Below are 18,483 nucleotides of genomic sequence, written 5' to 3'. Positions count from 1 at the left end.
CTGAAACAATTTTATGAACCGATAAATATCACGCCCTCTCTTGAACATGAAGTGTTCACCTTGGCAACGACCAGAAAAACATCTAAGAAAATAGTGAGAAAACGGAGGAGGAGATGAGGAGGAGGAGAGGAGGAGGAGAGGAAGAGGACAAGGAATCTTTTTCTGGAGGATGGAGAGAGAGCAAGAAAAAAAAAACACCAAACTGGTGCGATCCAGTCTGAGGCTCCTGCCGTTGCCCCCGGATACGGATGGAGAAAAAGTAAGTGGGAGCTTCAGCTGGCTGGTTTCCATAGTGATGAGGATACAGGACAAGTGAAGGGGTACAGATGAAGAGGAGACTATGAGGGGAAGAAAGGAGCTCATCGAGGGGGAGAAGAAGCAGATTCAACAGAGAGGCGTCGCCGTCGAGGAGGTGAAGGGAGGGAGGCGACGCGCTCAAAGAGAGGGGAACATTGGAGGGACGTCAAGCTCAGACATGGACCCCCAAGACTTGCCACTGGAGACTGCCACCTTCAGGGGCACCTGGGAATCACACAGATGAAAAGGAAGGGCGTTGGCTCTTTTTTTTTTTTAAATACATTTTTCTTTAACATGCACCAAACACCACAAAACAACAGCAAACAAACAACAATCTGCTCCTTTTTATCAAAACATGGCAACCCATGTCCTACATCTCAAACCTTCATAAGGTTTAAAAAGAACGGCCAAATTTTTATCTTCTAATATATCAGTAATTTATTCACGTCAGACTTTTTCACTAAAGGGAAAAGCATCTGACATTTTTGTAAATTTGAGCTTGTTTATTGTGGAACATGTTTATTCTGTTTGGGCTTTCAAAAAGTGATTTGATTCAGAATAGTAGGACCCAGTGTGTTAGTTCAGTCTGTTTGCAGTAACCTGCTTACTGACTGCTTTAAGCCACAGTCCACTAGCAAGAAAATCTACAGTTTCCCATCAATCCTGCACTCCACTTGACATGTGACAAGACCATACCGCCATCTGATTTCAATTACACTTCTTTTACTCACTTTCAGATGGACTCCCAGATGATCAATGTGCTGTAGCGACTCCATGCTACTTCTTACCAGAGCTGCACAAACAAAATCTGTATTTATTTTTGAACAATAAAAAATAATGGTGCATAGCAATTATATGTTAAAGCTTAGGAAACAAGATTTTAATTCACTTAAAAAAATCTTTATTCAAATCTCAGAGTGATCTAAACACTACACTGTTTAAAACACCAACTTTACACATTTCAGGTATTTTCAGTGTGTTATATACTGTCCCCACTGTGACATGGCTCCTGTGTACAATACATTAATGCAGAGAGACGGCCCCGGAGACTGAGGCACAGACAATTGGCTGAAACATATAAAGTGAAACTAATTTAAGAAACAGTTTTCCTTTAACGAAATAAAAGAGTGCTGAAGCTATTGGACTAACCTTTATTTAAGTAAAATTTGACCTGGACCTTTTTTTTTTAAATTGTCAATAGCTGATAAAATGATTTTTTTTTACCTGCAAACTGTTGCACCTGGGAGTCCTCCACTTCATACAGAAGCTCATCATGGAGCTGAGCTATAAGCCTACACACACACACACACACACACACACACACACACACACACACACACACACACACAGAGTAAACACCACTGTTGCTATTAAAGCTACTAAAAATAAAGAATGAGGCATCTGACTGTTTCAGCAGACTCCTCCGTTTACTTCGCACACTGCTCTGTAATTTTGTTATATATTGGCTTTTGCTTCAACTTTGTTTACTCCAGCTGATTGTTTGGCATCATTACCAGCATTAATCCAGGATCATGCCTCATCTCTACAAATGTAGCTGGCTGGTAAACCACAGCAAGTCGTTTGTGTGTTTTGGTAAGACAAGCTCTGTCAGATCTCCTGCATAAATATGGAACATGAGCAAGTTCTGATTGTGTAGATTTAGTCCGGTATGGAGAGCCAACACGCATTTGCGTATTTTGTCTCGTCAAAGGAGAGAGGAGATTTTGGTAGTCTGTGCATCTTTGGTGAGCAGTGCCATGTTTAGAGGTGGTACCTGGCAGACAGCGAGCTGGAGGAGGAGACCAGGTTAAAGATTCTGATCATGGCCATCTTACAGAGATCCGCAGCAGAACCTGTACATACAAATAAAAACACATACACAACAAACAAGAGGCAAACCCTCCAGGTCAGAGAAGCAGTTTGAAAGCCTACTTCACATGTGAAATATAAAGAGAAGCTGAGAAAAGCATACACAAAGAGTGCTATCAGTCTTCCTACCCTGGACCACAAAGTTGACAGCTTGCCTCTCAGCTTGCATGCGGATGGCCCAGTCTGGGGAGTTGATATTGGGGAGGTTCCGTCTGCGACCCATAATGGACAGCACATAACCTAAAAGAATTGAAAAAATGAATATTTAAATGGAATAATTAATAATGATTTTTCTAAGAATAGTACATTACTTGCTCTGGTTTCCTTGGAAGATATAGTATTTTTTTTAATACCAAAGATCTGATGATCTGGAGGTGTGTGTTAACACAATGGACATTAGGGTTGGGGGGAAAAATTGATACTGTGTAGTATCGTGATATTTTGTTTGCTAATAATGTATCGATACAGGGACAGCAGAAATCGATATTTTGTTACAAAAAAAGTTTTTGTGGACTGGAACATGCTCTGACTTCAGAGCATGTTGATCCTTTTCTGAGCAAGAATCCTGACACTGTCCAAATGTGTTTAACTTTTTTTATTGCAGCAATAAACATGACAGTTTGCTTATTTTAATTTAAGACATGTTTTATTTTAATTAAGTTTAAAACTTTTTTATTTAATGTAAAATTATATTTTGTTTTAATTTACTTTCAAATTCTTCAGTTGCTGAAGGGGCTGCATAGTTTTCATAAATTGCATAGTTCAGAATAGCTATAATTGTACCAGATGGTTGCATTCAGTTAAGTTGGACTAGACTGTAATACAAACCGTTCAGTTTGTCAACAATAAAACTGACTGAAATGAGAGAAAGACTGAGTGCGAGACTTTGATATTAGATATAATGAATATTGATAAAGTTTACCTTTATGTACAGAATCTGAATATCGCAAAATATTTTTAAAAATTGCAATAATATCGTATCGTGGGATGTATGGTGATTCCCACCTCTAATGGACATCCCAGCAAATTCACCCCAAGGTCAGAGCATGGAGTGCTCAGAGAGACTGAAAACTCCCAAGAGCTAGATGCAAAACTCTACAGGCCTCAGTCACCAAGTTAAAAATCTAATGACAGAAAAACGAACAAGCATGGTGCCAGCTGCCAGGAGTCATGTGAAGTAAATGTATTTATTCATAGGGTCATTTAAAAACAATAAGCATTGATCAAAGTGCTGTACAGATAAAAGATTAATATGAATAAGAATTGTATTTGCTCCTTGTGGATAAATTCAGTTGTTTTTGTCTGAGGATAAAACATCATAATACCAAGTTAAAAAAAACAAAACATCAACTACAAAACACAGGTTTAAATGCCAAATAGTAAAAATTAATTTTCAAATGGGTTTTGACGATGTGTTGGTGAGGTCCCAATTTGAAAGGGTGGATGTTCAGTTTAGGTGTAGCTACAAAAAGCTTCTCTCTAAAATGAACACAGCACAAGACGCCTGGAACAATGACATGAACACACAATGATGCAAAGACCACATCTGGAGAAAAGCTCAGCATATGAGCACAAACACCACCGGCTGTCAGCACGGTGGTGGAGGGTGATGAATGATGTGAGAGACCATCAAGTCACAGAGAAAAAGATGAATTCAAGTTATTGTTGCTACAGGTGGTTATTTTTTTGGGGTTTTTTTACACACTAGAAAAATGTTACCTCAGTATAATCATTCAAATGACAGAGGAAAAAACAGACATAGCTACCTTGGCCTGGGGTTGCCTTTACTTGGTATCCACAGTGTGAAATCATAAATGTAACATTCCCTTTGTGTAGCAGCGTTGTACTGACAACGGTTAATGCAGCCAAAACAAACTATATTTTTTGTTTATTTCATGTTTATTTTATTCCTTGTAAAATCACAGAGACTTCATAGTTCACAAGTCAACTGTGTCAGCTGTGTTGAAGCTGCAGATGTGTTATGCTAGCAGCGGCTAACAACACAACCTAAAGCTTTGAGCCTCAAAGAGAGAGCTGCAGAGATGCGGAGCAGTCTGAACTGATAAATTCCCTTCTTTCTAATTCCACACACAATTTTTATCTCCCACATTTTCAAACTTACAGCCATCAGCTCCAACTAATACTGACTTAAGAGGCATCACTTTAGGCAAATGATCAAAATCTGAGCAGCTCCCGCTGGAGAAACAGAAGGCTTTTTACAGCCCAAGATCTACAAACAGATGGATGCAAGCAGACCTGCAGACGAAGAAAAATGCCAAAAATGGTGGTTTTAAAGCGTGCTGTACACTCGATGACCTGTCAAGAAGCAGATTATCATTCAAAGCTAAAAAACCCTTTGAGTCTTCAGACCCCCCCCAGTAACAAAAGCTGTTTTAACAACTATACTGAAAGATTCATTTACAACCACGTTTATACAGCTATAAATTTACATAGAATAGAATGCCTCTATTGTCACTATACAGTTGTACAATGAGATACAGAGCATCTCCTACTCAGTGTAAACATGATTGGGGGGGGGGGGGGGGGGGGGGGGGGGTGTACAGTTCTGTAGTGCTATATACATATGGACAGTATTAACATAGGGAAAAAGACATATATATATATATATATATATATTAGGGGTGCAACGATATTCGTATCGATATTGAACCGTTCGATACAGTGCTTTCGGTTCGGTACGCATATGTATCGAACAATACAACATTTGTAATTTCTTTTATCAACTTTCCTTCTGAGATGCTGTCTGTGTTGAGCGCTCAGTGAATCTGCGTTCGACTACTCCGCCTAGGCTGCACTGTCGAGCGCAGATCCACTGAGCGCTCAACACAGACAGCATAGTCAGAAGGAAGAGCGCAGGGCAAGCTAGCGAGACAGAAGTTAAGCTCTCCTTGCAAGATGGACCTCCCCCACTCTCATTCAGATCTGGCGTTTGGAATTATTTTGGTTTTCATGTGACGTATGACCCTGAAGGTAAGCGAGTCATGGACTAAAGTAAAACAGTATGTTGGATGTGCCGTGCAATGCTTAATTACATTGGTGTGAACTAGTGTGTTAGCGCAGTTAGCTCGTTAACGTGTTGGCCGTCTAGCCCCATGCACGGGGCGATCGGCAGTAGCTCGTTAACGGAGATTTGCCGTGTTGTGGCGTTAAGGTCATTTCAACGAGATTAACCTGAAAGCACTAGTGGGAACACAACGAATATGACTGCATATTTACGCCGACATCATCCTAGTGCAAAGACAAAAACAACAAGCATGCTACTAACTTTAGCCGAGTCATTTAGACAGCTGTTAGCACATGATTCTCCTTATGCTGCTGAGAATATAGCCCAGAAGAAGCGGATAGTATAGCTTTTATTTTGGAAAGAGACATTTCTCTGTAATAAACTCTCTTTTCCAAAGATGAGTGATTCCTCAATCAGATACAGGGCTCGCAATATCGCTAGCCCGACGTCCTGGAGCTAGCGATTTTTTTCAGTCGGGCTACCAAAATCTATCTCTGCCCTGCCCGTCGGGCTATTGTAGGAAAAATATATGTCAATGCTTTTGCATTCTTTCAGAAATGTAGCTGGGTAATTATGTCATTGGCATCGGTGAGCCACTGTCAATATGTGACATATTGAAGTCGCGTTTGAATTTGCGCTTGTTTTTTTGCTTTCACTTTGCAATGACAGCACTGATCTGTGAGTGATGATAATTTGTGCACCAATTCCTCTGACATCGTCTTATTAATCGTTAGCTTACTATGCAAACATGACAAGTGAAATCTCCCGCAGCAAGCTTAAACATGTGAGAGGTTGATCGCGCAGAGAATCGCTGAGCTTATGTGAGTCGTGTGTAAAAGTAGCAGTATATATATTTTAGTTCTGCTGAGCCAAATAAGACAGGTCAGGGTGAAGAAGTGACAGCCAAAGAAAAGCTTACCACAAAACGGAGAAGTTATGACAAATGAGACTATAAGGCAAAAAGAAAGTGCAGCTTTATGGTTTCATGGACAAAAGAATTTCTGTGGCTGCGATATGACGAGCTAAATAACCAGGGCTGCACATAAGTGGTCCGCAGGTGCGCATTCGCTGTCAAAATAAAAAACGCGCACAAGGGTTAGGGTTAAATTTAAAAACTGTACTTTTGAGTTAAAATATATATTTATAATTTTAATAAATGACAAATTAAAAAGGCATGAACATTGTGAACAACCGTGACACCAAAGTATCGAACCGAACCGAACCGTGAATTTTGTGTATCGTTGCACCCCTAATATATATATATATATATATATATATATATATATATATATATATATATATATATATATATATATATACACACACACACACACACACACACACACACACACACACACACACAGTGGGGCAAAAAAGTATTTAGTCAGCCACCGATTGTGCAAGTTCCCCCACCTAAAATGATGACAGAGGTCAGTAATTTGCACCAGAGGTACACTTCAACTGTGAGAGACAGAATGTGAAAAAAAAAATCCATGAATCTACATGGTAGGATTTGTAAAGAATTTATTCATAAATCAGGGTGGAAAATAAGTATTTGGTCAATAACAAAAATACAACTCAATACTTTGTAACATAACCTTTGTTGGCAAACGTTTACTATAGGTCTTTACCAGGTTTGCACACACAGTAGCTGGTATTTTGGCCCATTCCTCCATGCAGATCTTCTCGAGAGCAGTGATGTTTTGGGGCTGTCGCCGAGCAACACGGACTTTCAACTCCCGCCACAGATTTTCTATGGGGTTGAGGTCTGGAGACTGGCTAGGCCACTCCAGGACTTTCAAATGCTTCTTACGGAGCCACTCCTTTGTTGCCCGGGCGGTGTGTTTTGGATCATTGTCATGTTGGAAGACCCAACCTCGTTTCATCTTCAAAGTTCTCACTGATGGAAGGAGGTTTTGGCTCAAAATCTCACGATACATGGCCCCATTCATTCTGTCCTTAACACGGATCAGTCGTCCTGTCCCCTTGGCAGAAAAACAGCCCCATAGCATGATGTTTCCAGCCCCATGCTTCACAGTAGGTATGGTGTTCTTGGGATGCAACTCGGTATTCTTCTTCCTCCAAACACGACGAGTTGAGTTTATACCAAAAAGTTCTACTTTGGTTTCATCTGACCACATGACATTCTCCCAATCCTCTGCTGTATCATCCATGTGCTCTCTGGCAAACTTCAGATGGGCCTGGACATGCACTGGCTTCAGCAGCGGGACACGTCTGGCACTGCGGGATTTGATTCCCTGCCGTTGTAGTGTGTTACTGATGGTGACCTTTGTTACTTTGGTCCCAGCTCTCTGCAGGTCATTCACCAGGTCCCCCCGTGTGGTTCTGGGATCTTTGCTCACCGTTCTCATGATCATTTTGACCCCACGGGATGAGATCTTGCGTGGAGCCCCAGATGGAGGGAGATTATCAGTGGTCTTGTATGTCTTCCATTTTCTGATGATTGCTCCCACAGTTGATTTTTTCCACACCAAGCTGCTTGCCTATTGTAGATTCACTCTTCCCAGTCTGGTGCAGGTCTACAATACTTTTCCTGGTGTCCTTCGAAAGCTCTTTGGTCTTGGCCATGGCGGAGTTTGGAGTCTGACTGTTTGAGGCTGTGGACAGGTGTCTTTTATACAGATGATGAGTTCAAACAGGTGCCATTCATACAGGTAACGAGTGGGGGACAGAAAAGCTTCTTACAGAAGACGTTACAGGTCTGTGAGAGCCAGAGATTTTCCTTGTTTGAGGTGACCAAATACTTATTTTCCACCCTGATTTACGAATAAATTCTTTACAAATCTTACCATGTGGATTCATGGATTTTTTTTTCACATTCTGTCTCTCACAGTTGAAGTGTACCTCTGGTGCAAATTACTGACCTCTGTCATCATTTTAGGTGGGGGAACTTGCACAATCGGTGGCTGACTAAATACTTTTTTGCCCCACTGTATATACACACATATACAAGCCGTTCTTTAAAAAAAAAAAAAAAGTAATATGTAATAAATAGTGTTGTGTATATACAGTTGAGTTACTGCACATAGAATTGGTATTGCACAGTGGTGGTCCATAGAGGAAGTGCGAAGAAAAAAAATTGGGGGAGGGCTGTGTTATTGGTGCATGTGTTTGCTGCTCTGCTGAGGCAGTGGGAGGAATACATGCCCATCAGGGAGGGGAGAGGGCAGCCGATGATCTTTTGTGCTGTCTTGACCACACTCTGAAGCCTCACTCTATCCGCCTTGGTGCAGCTGCCGTACCATACCGTGATGCAGTAGGTTAGCAGGCTCTCAATGGACGAGCGGTAGAAGGTCAGCAGCAGGTTGTTGGGCCTTCTTGACGACCGCTGAGATGTTGTCTGTCCAGGAGATGTCAGCAGAGATGAGGACACCAAGGAACCGGAAGGTGTGGACCCTCTCCACACACTCCCCGTTGATGTAAAGGGGGGCCCAGTCAGTGCTGTGTCTCCTGAAGTCAACAATGAGCTCTTTGGTTTTCTTAGTGTTCAGTGCCAGGTTGTTTTCTGAACACCAGGCTGCCAGCTTCAGGACTTCCTCTCTGTAGTCTGCTTCGTCTCCCTTCGAGATGAGTCCGACTACCGTGGTGTCATCAGCAAACTTGATGATGAGAGTGTTGTTGTGGGTCGAACTGCATTCGTGGATGTAGAGAGAATACAGGAGGGGGCTCAGCGCACAGCCCTGTGGGGAGCCGGTGCTCAGTGTGCGAGTGGAGGAGAGATGAGGGCCGAGTCTTACAGTCTGGGGCCGGTTTGTGATCATGATCAAACCTGCACCGTTTCATCCATTTATGAGAAATACTCTAGTCTAAAATAATCTAAGGTCAGTAATTATGGTTAATTATGGTTAGTTATGGTCAGTAATTAAGTGTTAAAAAAACAAACTGTACAAAGAAAATTAGATTTATTGAGAAAATGATCTTTGTTTCAAAACTAGAAACAAAAAACCCTAAACTTTAAAACATAGTGTTTTATTTTAGTATTACAGTATGATAATGTCATTTTAACACCATTATTATAAATTCACTGACCACTTTATTAAACAACAGCTTACTCCCTTAAATATCCAATCAGCCAATCACATGGCAGCAAATAATTTTGTTTAGGCATGCAAACATTCATGACTTTGAATGTGGCATGATCGTTGATACCAGATACGCTCGTCTGAGTATTTCAGAAACTGCTGATTGACTTATTTTACCCACACAACCATCTCTGGTGTTGACAGAGAATGGTCTGAAAAACAGAAAATGGCCAGTGTGCTTTGAGGTGATAGGAAGGTAAGAGAAACTCTAATAAACACTCTTTACAGGTCAGGTATCCAGAAGATCCTGTCTGAACACATATAACTGCCACAGCAGCAGAAGACCACACCGGTTACCCCTCCTGTCCTGTTAAAACAGGCTACAATTCACACCAGCTCACCAAAACTGGACAACATGCTCCAACATTCAGACGGTGGGATCAGAATTTAGCATAAACAACATGAAAGCATTGATCCACCCAGGCTTAAATTACCACTTCAGCCTGTTGGGATATTTTCTTGGCATATCTTTGGGCCCCTTAGTACCAACTGATCATGATTTAAATACCACAACCTACCTGAATATTGTTGCTGACCATGTCCATCCCTTTATGCCCACAGTGCACCATCTTCTGATGGCTGCTTCCAATAGGATAACAAACCATGCCACAAAGCTTAGATGATCAAACACCACACACAAAAATATTTAGATTATGGAAATACCTGACAATTTTAACTGTCAAAACTTACTATGAAATAGTTACAAACAAATCCTAACATCAAAGCATCGAATTTAAAAAACAAACATCCATAAAAAACAATTTCCATTAGTGTGGCTACACCAATCTCTGCCATCTACCATTTATTAGTTATATTAAAACATATTTTAGGCTTTAAATATCTACAGTTAGACAATGAGAATTTTATTTATATAGCAAATTTCATTATACGCATATTCAACTCAACTTACAAGCTTGTGTAAAACAAGTTACCAATGTTGAGCACCTGTGTAAAATCTCTGCAGGTTTATGATGCCTTAAGGCAATAAAACCCCAGCAAAATATAAAAAAACAAAGAAAACAAAACAAAACAAAAAACACCAGTGATTTTGTGTGAAAAGCCATTTGTTGATAGAGCATTACAGGTGATTATGGTAACAGCAGGCTTACAAAGACACACGCAAACGGCCATCCGCACAAAAACACCGACATCCAAACGAGTCGCACCGTAAAGAAAAGAGAAACACCCACATTCCTAGAAAAGTGACACGAACACACAAAGGGCAGCAAGAATGTGCACTGATGTGATACGTACATAATACACATTATCATATGCAGGTATGCAACACACACACAAGCAGCCACACTTACACACAGTGGGCCAGAACATTCCACTAACTGGACAATGGAGCAGGCTGTACAGCCAAATCCCTCTGATATCCCTTACTATGAGCTAATCCAGCTAGGACATGAAACCTGAATGACCCTCTTCCCTGAACGCACACACACACAATCCCGCACACAAGCATAAATGCGCTGGAAACAAGTGCTCTACAGATAGCAACAAACATTAACACTCTGCTCATTGTGAACTGACCCGTGACACATGCATGTGACCTTTATCCCCAGGTATGGTGGTGAATCATACTGGAATGTGTTTGTTTTCACTCCCAACAGGCTGTGTTTTTCCACTGAGAGTGACACAGGCCAGTGTTTTTCAAGTTCAGCCTGTTTTTGTGGTCAGCCTTTTGGAAGTGTTACGGCAACATCACAGAAATCCACGGCTGGGTAACCACGCTGTAGTATAATTAACATCTGGTAAATATATGCTGTGTTATTTCATAATTCATCACCATCCTCCTAATCAAATTAATATTTATAACAAAGACGTAAAAAATGAGTTATAAGAGCCCATTCAGCATCAACATTATAGTCAACAAAGGCTGCGCTTCCATGCACCATAACAATGCTTAAACTAAAACTGTTTGACAGCTGGTGAGTTTCTGCCATTCAAACACAAACCCACGCAGTCCTAATCAAGCAGACTAGTTAAGTGTTAATGAACAACACTTACAGTGTTTTTTTTTTTTAATTTGTTACTTTAATTGTTGCCTTTTGTTGCCAGCAAACAGCTGCTCTTTAACAAACCCAACATTTACAATGCAACATGGCGTTTTAATTTGTTGTTTTTTTCCTGCACAGAGGAGTATGTGGACCTCCCCTAAGAGCTTTTACCAAGAGACAAAGCATGACCAGGAGTGTACCTAGTTTTATTTTTTTTCCCTCAAATCGGGTTACAATCATTCAGTTATTACAATCTTTGCAGATTGATTGTGCTTAAGAAGGTAATCACCCCCCTAAAGACCCATCATGAGTAAAAAACTGCTTGAGATACATTTCTGGGTAACAGATCAACTGAAGTCCAATATTTACTGTTTTAGCTTAGCCAGTTATTGGTCATTACCAACACCTAAAGAAGCATTTTTTTCTAGCTGATAGATTTTATTTTTGTACCCGGACTCTTGCCTTCAGCTGGGACAGGCTCCAGCTCCACTCCGACCCTGATAAGCAGAAGAAAATGGATCTACTGATGGATGAGCCTTCAATTATGTTTACCTGGTAATTGCTGAGCAAGGGTGTCTGCACGTGAAAGCTGTTAGGGTAGATAATGTTTAAAGTTAACTTGAGGAGTAGTTTAGTTTAGTTTTGATGTTCCAAATACATCAATAAAAAGGCAAAACTCATAATCCAAAAGTAACACTAAGTCCATGAAAACGCAAGTAACAAAACAAACTACAAAGAAAATCAGACACATGATGATATAACAGCCACCAAAGGAATGACAGGATTATTTATACACACACTGCTTGAGGATTGAACACAGGAGGGTAACGAGTAACAGCTTAACCAAATCTAAATAACTACACAGAAGAAGTAAAACAGTGAGACTACTGACTGAGACACAAGACAGCAAACAAAAGGAGCCCTGTGGAAACTAAACAAATAACAAACTCCATTAACACCATCTAGAACTGTCATGGTCCTGGGTCTCCTGACCCAGCGTTTTTAGTTCCTTGTGATGTTTGTAATATTGTACTTGTGTGATTTATTCTATTGTTTCTAGTTTCGATCCCTTGCCCTTCATGTTTCTCTGTGTCCCCTCTGTTCTGTGTAAGTCTGTGTCTGCATGTTTGAGTTCCCCTCTGTGTCCCCTCTGTTCTTAGAGTCCTCTGCCTTATGCTTTATGTCTCTGTGTTTCTTAGTTGCTGTCTCCACTGTGTCAAGTTTGCGTCTCTGTGTGATACTTCCTGTTTTACTTTGAAGGTCCGTGTCTTATGTGAATGTGTCCTGCTTTGCTTGTCTCGTCAGTCCTGATTTCTCCCAGCTGTGCCCTCCTTCTGTGTCTCATTCCCCTCGTTACTCCCCAGTGTATTTAAACCCTGTGTTTCTCTGAGTCAGTGTCATGTTGTCCCTCATGCTGTGTGGATCTCCCTGTGTCTCCTTGTGAGTTTTAGTTTGTTGTTCCCAGTTTAGTTTAGTTTGTATGTTTTTTCCCTGCCAGCAAATAAAGCTGTGTTTTGAGTTCACTCCCCCGAGTCTGTGAGTCCTGCATTTTGGGTCCAACTCCTGCCTGCCGCACAGCGATTCATGACAAGAACTCGACTGTAACAAGAAAATAAAACTCAAAACCTAAAGCAATCAAGAAAAAACGGAGAACACAGGCTCACGGTAGGGCTGTTCGATATAACGATATATATCGGATGATGATATAAAAACGTCTCATTTTACGCTATCGTTTGTTTCGTGGTGTCACAAAATAAACTGTTTACGGCAATATTTTTTCATCGTTTTGATGGTCACTGTAGTGGCTATATTAATTTCTTAAAGTTCCCTCTTTCTCTTATATTTAATATAACCACACTACAGACGGACAAGCGCCTGTTTTTATGCGTTGTGGTTAGCAACAACAGTAACACCATCGCGTGTCCGCTTGTTTATGTTCCACATAAACCTTTCACAATAAAGCTCAAGATCCTGTTGAGACTTTTCAAAATAAACTGAATCACGTGAAAGAGCAGATTATTTACGGATGAGAAGTAAAAAAAGAGCCGCCAGGTGCTAAAAAATAAACCTTAGACTCAAACATTAGAACAGGCTTTCCCCCGCAGCACGCTGCGTAATGAATGCTCACAAAGAAAACGGCGGCCTTTACAACTTATGTCTAAAATGTAGAGTTTCATGCATCGGTTAAAACACTCGACTCCAGCTACATGACGCGTAGCTGGAAACACTTCCCGCAAGTCGAGCTGCCCAGATTCACAGAATTTACAGAAAATGTTACGTTTTTGTGATTTATATCGTTATCAGACGATAGAATTCTTATATCGGGATATGAGAGTTTGGTCATATCGCACAGCCCTAGCTCACGGTGAAAAAAGACACAGAACATTTGATTCTAAACAAAATTCAAGACATTGAAAGGTTAAAACTCTGGGACCACGACAAAGACAGCTACACAAAAGTAAGTTATAAATTATGTAAGACAGAGTGGGAAAACCTCTGTAGGCTCGATTACTCCATGTGACCAGTCAAACTGTTATGTGATCAACTGTTGGTATAAAAACACAGCCTATAACAGCTTTACTCATATATAAAACGACTCTGAATATGAATCTGATTTTTATTTCAGTTTAGGTATGTAAAATATTGTAATATTTACTGACAACAGAAAAGATTTTATTGGTACTGATTGTGGTGATGTTGCCTAATGTACTGAAATGTTTTCAGCTTAATCTTAAGGTTTGATCATGTAAAATAATTAATCCCTGAAAGGTTTTCAGGGATTAATTATTTTATCACCACAGCACAAATCTTTCTCAGTCATTTCAGACCCCTGTAGGTTTTAATCTATATCAGATATTATTATCATGTTGCAACCATCTAGCGACAGTGAAATACATCCACCATAAACTGAAAATCTCAAAATATTGGTGAAGTAGTATTTCAGGATTAAACTTATCTGTGAGTTACGTAGTTACTGAACAAAAGCTGTGTGCACAGCTGAGAGTTGCAGCCATTTGAGACTACATGTGCAGAGCATGAAATGTGAAATGAGCAGTGAAACGACAGCCTCCTTTTATTTTATTTATGACAAGTATTTCACAGTTCTACTGTCTGCAAAAGTCTGCAGGAGAACTGCACGCACCTGTGCATGAACAATAGGACATCGCAACAGGACGTCTTCATGAGAGTGTTTTCATATCCTTGCATAGCTAGTCCTCCCTATGTCAGTGTAGCCTTAAGAAAGCTTCACTGTTTTTTGTGATCTCTGTGATTCCCCAGTGTTTAAAAGAAAAACAAAACACAACTTCCACCTGCTTTTATCTTTTCATCTCAGGAATAATCTGAAGAATTTCAATAAAAAGTGCATGATGTGAGGAACAACAGCAGAGGCTTACCCACAGTGGTGGCAAAGAGTGTCAAACAGAGTGTCAACCATTATGAGAAATGCAGCTGTGACTGAATCATTTTTGTGGTTTGGCATAAACAATCAAAACAACCCTGGTTTTTCTTCATCTCTGCCTTGTTCCTTCTTGGCTGATGCCCTCATTTACTTCCACACAGCTCCTCCTTTTCTTGCCCCTCTGCAATTACGCCGACACCGTGATGCTGACCTCACCTTCGTATTGCCCTTTCCAATACATTTTCAGCAAATATGACAGCAGATGAGGTGGCTCTGTTCATCTCATCTCTGCTCAGTCAACATCCTTCTGAGCAAAACATTGTAGTGTCAGATCAGCTGTGCAGAGCAGGCGAGAGGCTACAGCACATATTAATCCCTGCTCCCTGAGTCACAGCACAGCAGCTAAAACAGCCAGGGACTCTGGTGTAATACAGTATGCTGCCGCTGCTAGCATTGATTCAAGAAGGCTGTTTTATCGATCAGCTAACCTGCTGCTGTGGTATAAGGGAGGGGAAGAAAAGGGAAAGATGAAACATAAAGACTGTAGCGTGGATCAAAAACGCGAGGTTGAAGAGAGAAAGGAACGAAAGAGACAGACTGATGGACAGGATGAGAGAGGGACACACAGACAAAGAGTGTGGGGCGAATAACTTCTAGAGCCGTCCCTGATGGGAGCATCACCATGGTGATGGGCTGAATTAAAGCCCCTGTTTGGCACATCATCGCTCTGGCCCTGAGAACGAGGAGGCTTCCACTGCGATCTCTGCACGGCAGTCTGAAAGAATGAGTCCATTACGGTGCTTCGATCGGCGCCCGTATTGCAGAAGAAAGGGGAAGTGATGAGCAGGTAGTGGGCTGTGTCACCAGTGCTGAGGGTGATGGAGCACCTGTCTGTGTGTAACGGCGTGTTGGTGTTTGTGGAAAAAAAAAAAAAGGTGTGCGCCGCTGCAACTGGCGTGAAACACATCCACTGGTCTGACCTAATTTTTGATGTCTGCTACAAAATGAGGTTATTTTTCAACATTTATTAGACCAGATAAATGCTGTTTTTCTGCGCGGCCACAGCCTGACAAAGAATCTGAAGCTGACATAGTGACACAGCTGAATGTTTCTCACTGATGTCGGCTAATTTATCTGGTTTACTCTGTAATTAGCTAGTGTTTTTCTTAGCGAGAGGAAAGTCATTATAGCACACATAAGATAAAGTTAAGAAGGGATTAGATCCTTGGCTGGAGGGTGAGATTAGCTCAAACAGCAGTCAGTGAGTGTCAGAGGGTCTGTTCTGAAGCATCCCGCCCCCTGTTCACGCTTGGCTCGTGCACTATGCGCAATCAGGGTTAAAGTGCAGACTTTACACTATTTTGTGTTCAAGTCTCAAGTGTGCTGCGCTGGCAGTTTGGTTAGAATATAAATAAAGGGTCTCGTCCTAACCATCAGACCCTCCAGCCCCTCCCCTCTTATCCACCCCGTCCCCTTCAAGTATTGACCCAGGGCAGTTCGTCTTCTTCCTGCCAATGCAAGCACATCTCCAGCCCATCCAGCACATCTCTTCATCTCCAGCCAAACACACACAAATCCACAGAGGGTGTGGATGCTTAAGAAACCTAAAGTCTGCTATGCATGTCAAAAGTGCAGGCCTAATCAGACTGACACACACAAACGCAAACAAACCAGCAAACACTTTTAATTTTTTCTTTAACTCTTGATATATTTCTACTGAGTTCTGTGAAGTAGCTTCTTTCCTTTCAGGAATACATATTCGTTAACCTTGAGGCAAGCTTCTTATTAGATACAACACGACTGTGAATGGACACAGACCTTGTTTGTGGCTCTGCTGGATGGTTCTCTGGATGAAGCCCTGGACGTCTCTGTAGGTCTGGAGGAAGCGATCTTGGAATTGGCTGGCCTGCTCACTGCTAACCCCCAAGATACCCGACAGGCGCTCGCGACCTACATGTGATAAGACGTATCAGGGAGGAGGAAACAAACAGTTCAGTCAGAAAACTATGAAATTATTGATTTATTACAGCAGCAGGAGAGCAGAAGTTACAGTTTGGCGTCTAGGCTGCGAGCTCATCACTGCCCACAAACATAACACATATCAAACTGGCGAGTGATGAATAAAATATCCCCCCCGGAGCATGCAGGCAGGCAGCAATGCAGGGCAGCAGTGGCGCTGACATGCCAGTGGAGAGATGGGATATTTGAGAGGATGTGTTTAGTCTACGATGTCAGGAGACTCGGGTGTGTTAGGGTGTATGATGCAGTGTGCATTTCTCAAATGTTTTGAATTGGGCATGATGTAAAATACATGCATGTATAATCTGAGTAATGTCTGGTACATGCAGCGATTAGCTTTGTGACATTATTCACTTTCCTTGGATTTCCTCTCACATGCAAATTACTTGGAAGATGTATTCTCTGCAAGGAGAGTTTAACAGGTGGTGCTGATCACATTCACCTCAGTGGAGATAATTATAATTATTAGAATTCCTGACCAAAGATGGTGGCGACAGATAGGTGAGGCCTGAGGCCAAGAAGTTGAGAGGAGCTAAGTGAACAGAGGACAGACTGGACCAGAGGGCAGGAGAAAGGCAAAGGAAAAAAAGTAGAGCAAACTGAGGAGTGGGAGGATGAAAAGGACAAGATAAAAGATCACTGGGAGACTTAGAGGTGAGTATTTGTGTGTCGAGATGAAGACTAGAACACAAAAACCTAGTGTGGATGTGTTTGCTCAGGAGGTGTTAAAGGTGTGCAGCCTGTAGCATGAGCACAAGAGCAGGGCCCGAGCAGAGGAGTGTAGAGGGTTTGCTAATGGGCAACACAGTTACTATGTGTGTTTTTCAGTGATGGTGACAGTGATTAAAGCAGGGACTCAAAATCACAACAATCATGTAACAGAAAACACACAGCCCTATTGTGTTGGATGTGTAGGATGTCTGACCTTCACAGACAAACATCAACTGTGATTGCAGCTTGACTATTGAAATGAGAAATATTTCTTAAAATCTGGATTCCTTGAAATAAATTTGAAAAAGTGGTTTAATACACCCCAAAAACATATAAAAGGCAGTAATTTTGACTTAAAGCACATCAGGGAGAGAATGTTTACTGGGTAGCAGTGTGATACAAGGATCTGGTCAATTACACAATTTAGATACTTTAAATTCAATAAAATTAAATAAAATCAAATAGACTTTTACTCAATATTAAGTCTGTATTTGCATTGACTGGCACATTTATGCAGGAAAGAATATATATATTTAGGTTTTTTTCTATTGACATAAATACTATAAAACATACAAATACATACATCATGCACTCATATCAATATTAAAATGTATATGAGTTGGTATGCCTGTATTGCAGGTAAACAGTTTTTTAAGGAAGTATTTTCAGAAATATCCCTGGTTCCCTGGTTTTTAGCAGGCGGATGTTGGATAGATATTAATTTAGAAAGCCCCCTGCTGGCCATTATAAAGAATGCAGGTTTAAGTCGCTTCCATATTGGCATCTTTTATGTACAGTCTATAGTCTATCCTACCTTTTGTCTGTCAGCATCATTGCGTGGCCTTCTTATTTGTGGCCCCACTCTATGTATGTATGTGTACGGCTGTGCCCCTCCTCCCTGACCCGATTATTGTCTTGTTGAGCAGGATTCTTTTAGTATTCTGTAACCATAGCAACACATCCCTCCATGAAGAGCCGTCTGTCTGCGTGGATCAGCGGCTCCTTACATTCCTCTTCTTGTTTCCCTCTCAGCCCCGCCTGCTCTTTGCCAGTGCA

General features: G+C 41.2%; 1 protein-coding gene across 5 annotated transcripts in view; it reads right to left on the bottom strand.

Moving 5' to 3' along the window:
• Positions 1–152: 152 nt before the first annotated feature.
• The window catches only part of poln (polymerase (DNA directed) nu), an 80,777-nt gene continuing 62,446 nt past the window's right edge, over positions 153–18,483 (bottom strand). For 4 of the 5 annotated variants that reach the window (XM_026162261.1, XM_026162262.1, XM_026162263.1 and 1 more), the window contains 6 exons: positions 16,516–16,647; positions 2,296–2,406; positions 2,072–2,150; positions 1,522–1,589; positions 1,029–1,090; positions 153–522 (listed from right to left, as the gene is read on the bottom strand). In XM_026162261.1, the coding sequence (XP_026018046.1) occupies positions 436–522; positions 1,029–1,090; positions 1,522–1,589; positions 2,072–2,150; positions 2,296–2,406; positions 16,516–16,647 (539 nt within the window). In that variant the 3' untranslated portion in view covers positions 153–435. Of the gene's footprint in view, positions 523–1,028; positions 1,091–1,521; positions 1,590–2,071; positions 2,151–2,269; positions 2,407–16,515; positions 16,648–18,483 lie in introns of those variants that run through there. The other variant, XM_026162265.1, reaches the window with a different exon arrangement.

The sequence above is a fragment of the Astatotilapia calliptera genome, chromosome 3, assembly GCF_900246225.1.
Source record: "Astatotilapia calliptera chromosome 3, fAstCal1.2, whole genome shotgun sequence".
NCBI lineage: Eukaryota > Metazoa > Chordata > Actinopteri > Cichliformes > Cichlidae > Astatotilapia > Astatotilapia calliptera.
Note: the sequence above shows the minus strand (reverse complement) of the source record. Positions and strands in the feature narration are given on the sequence as shown.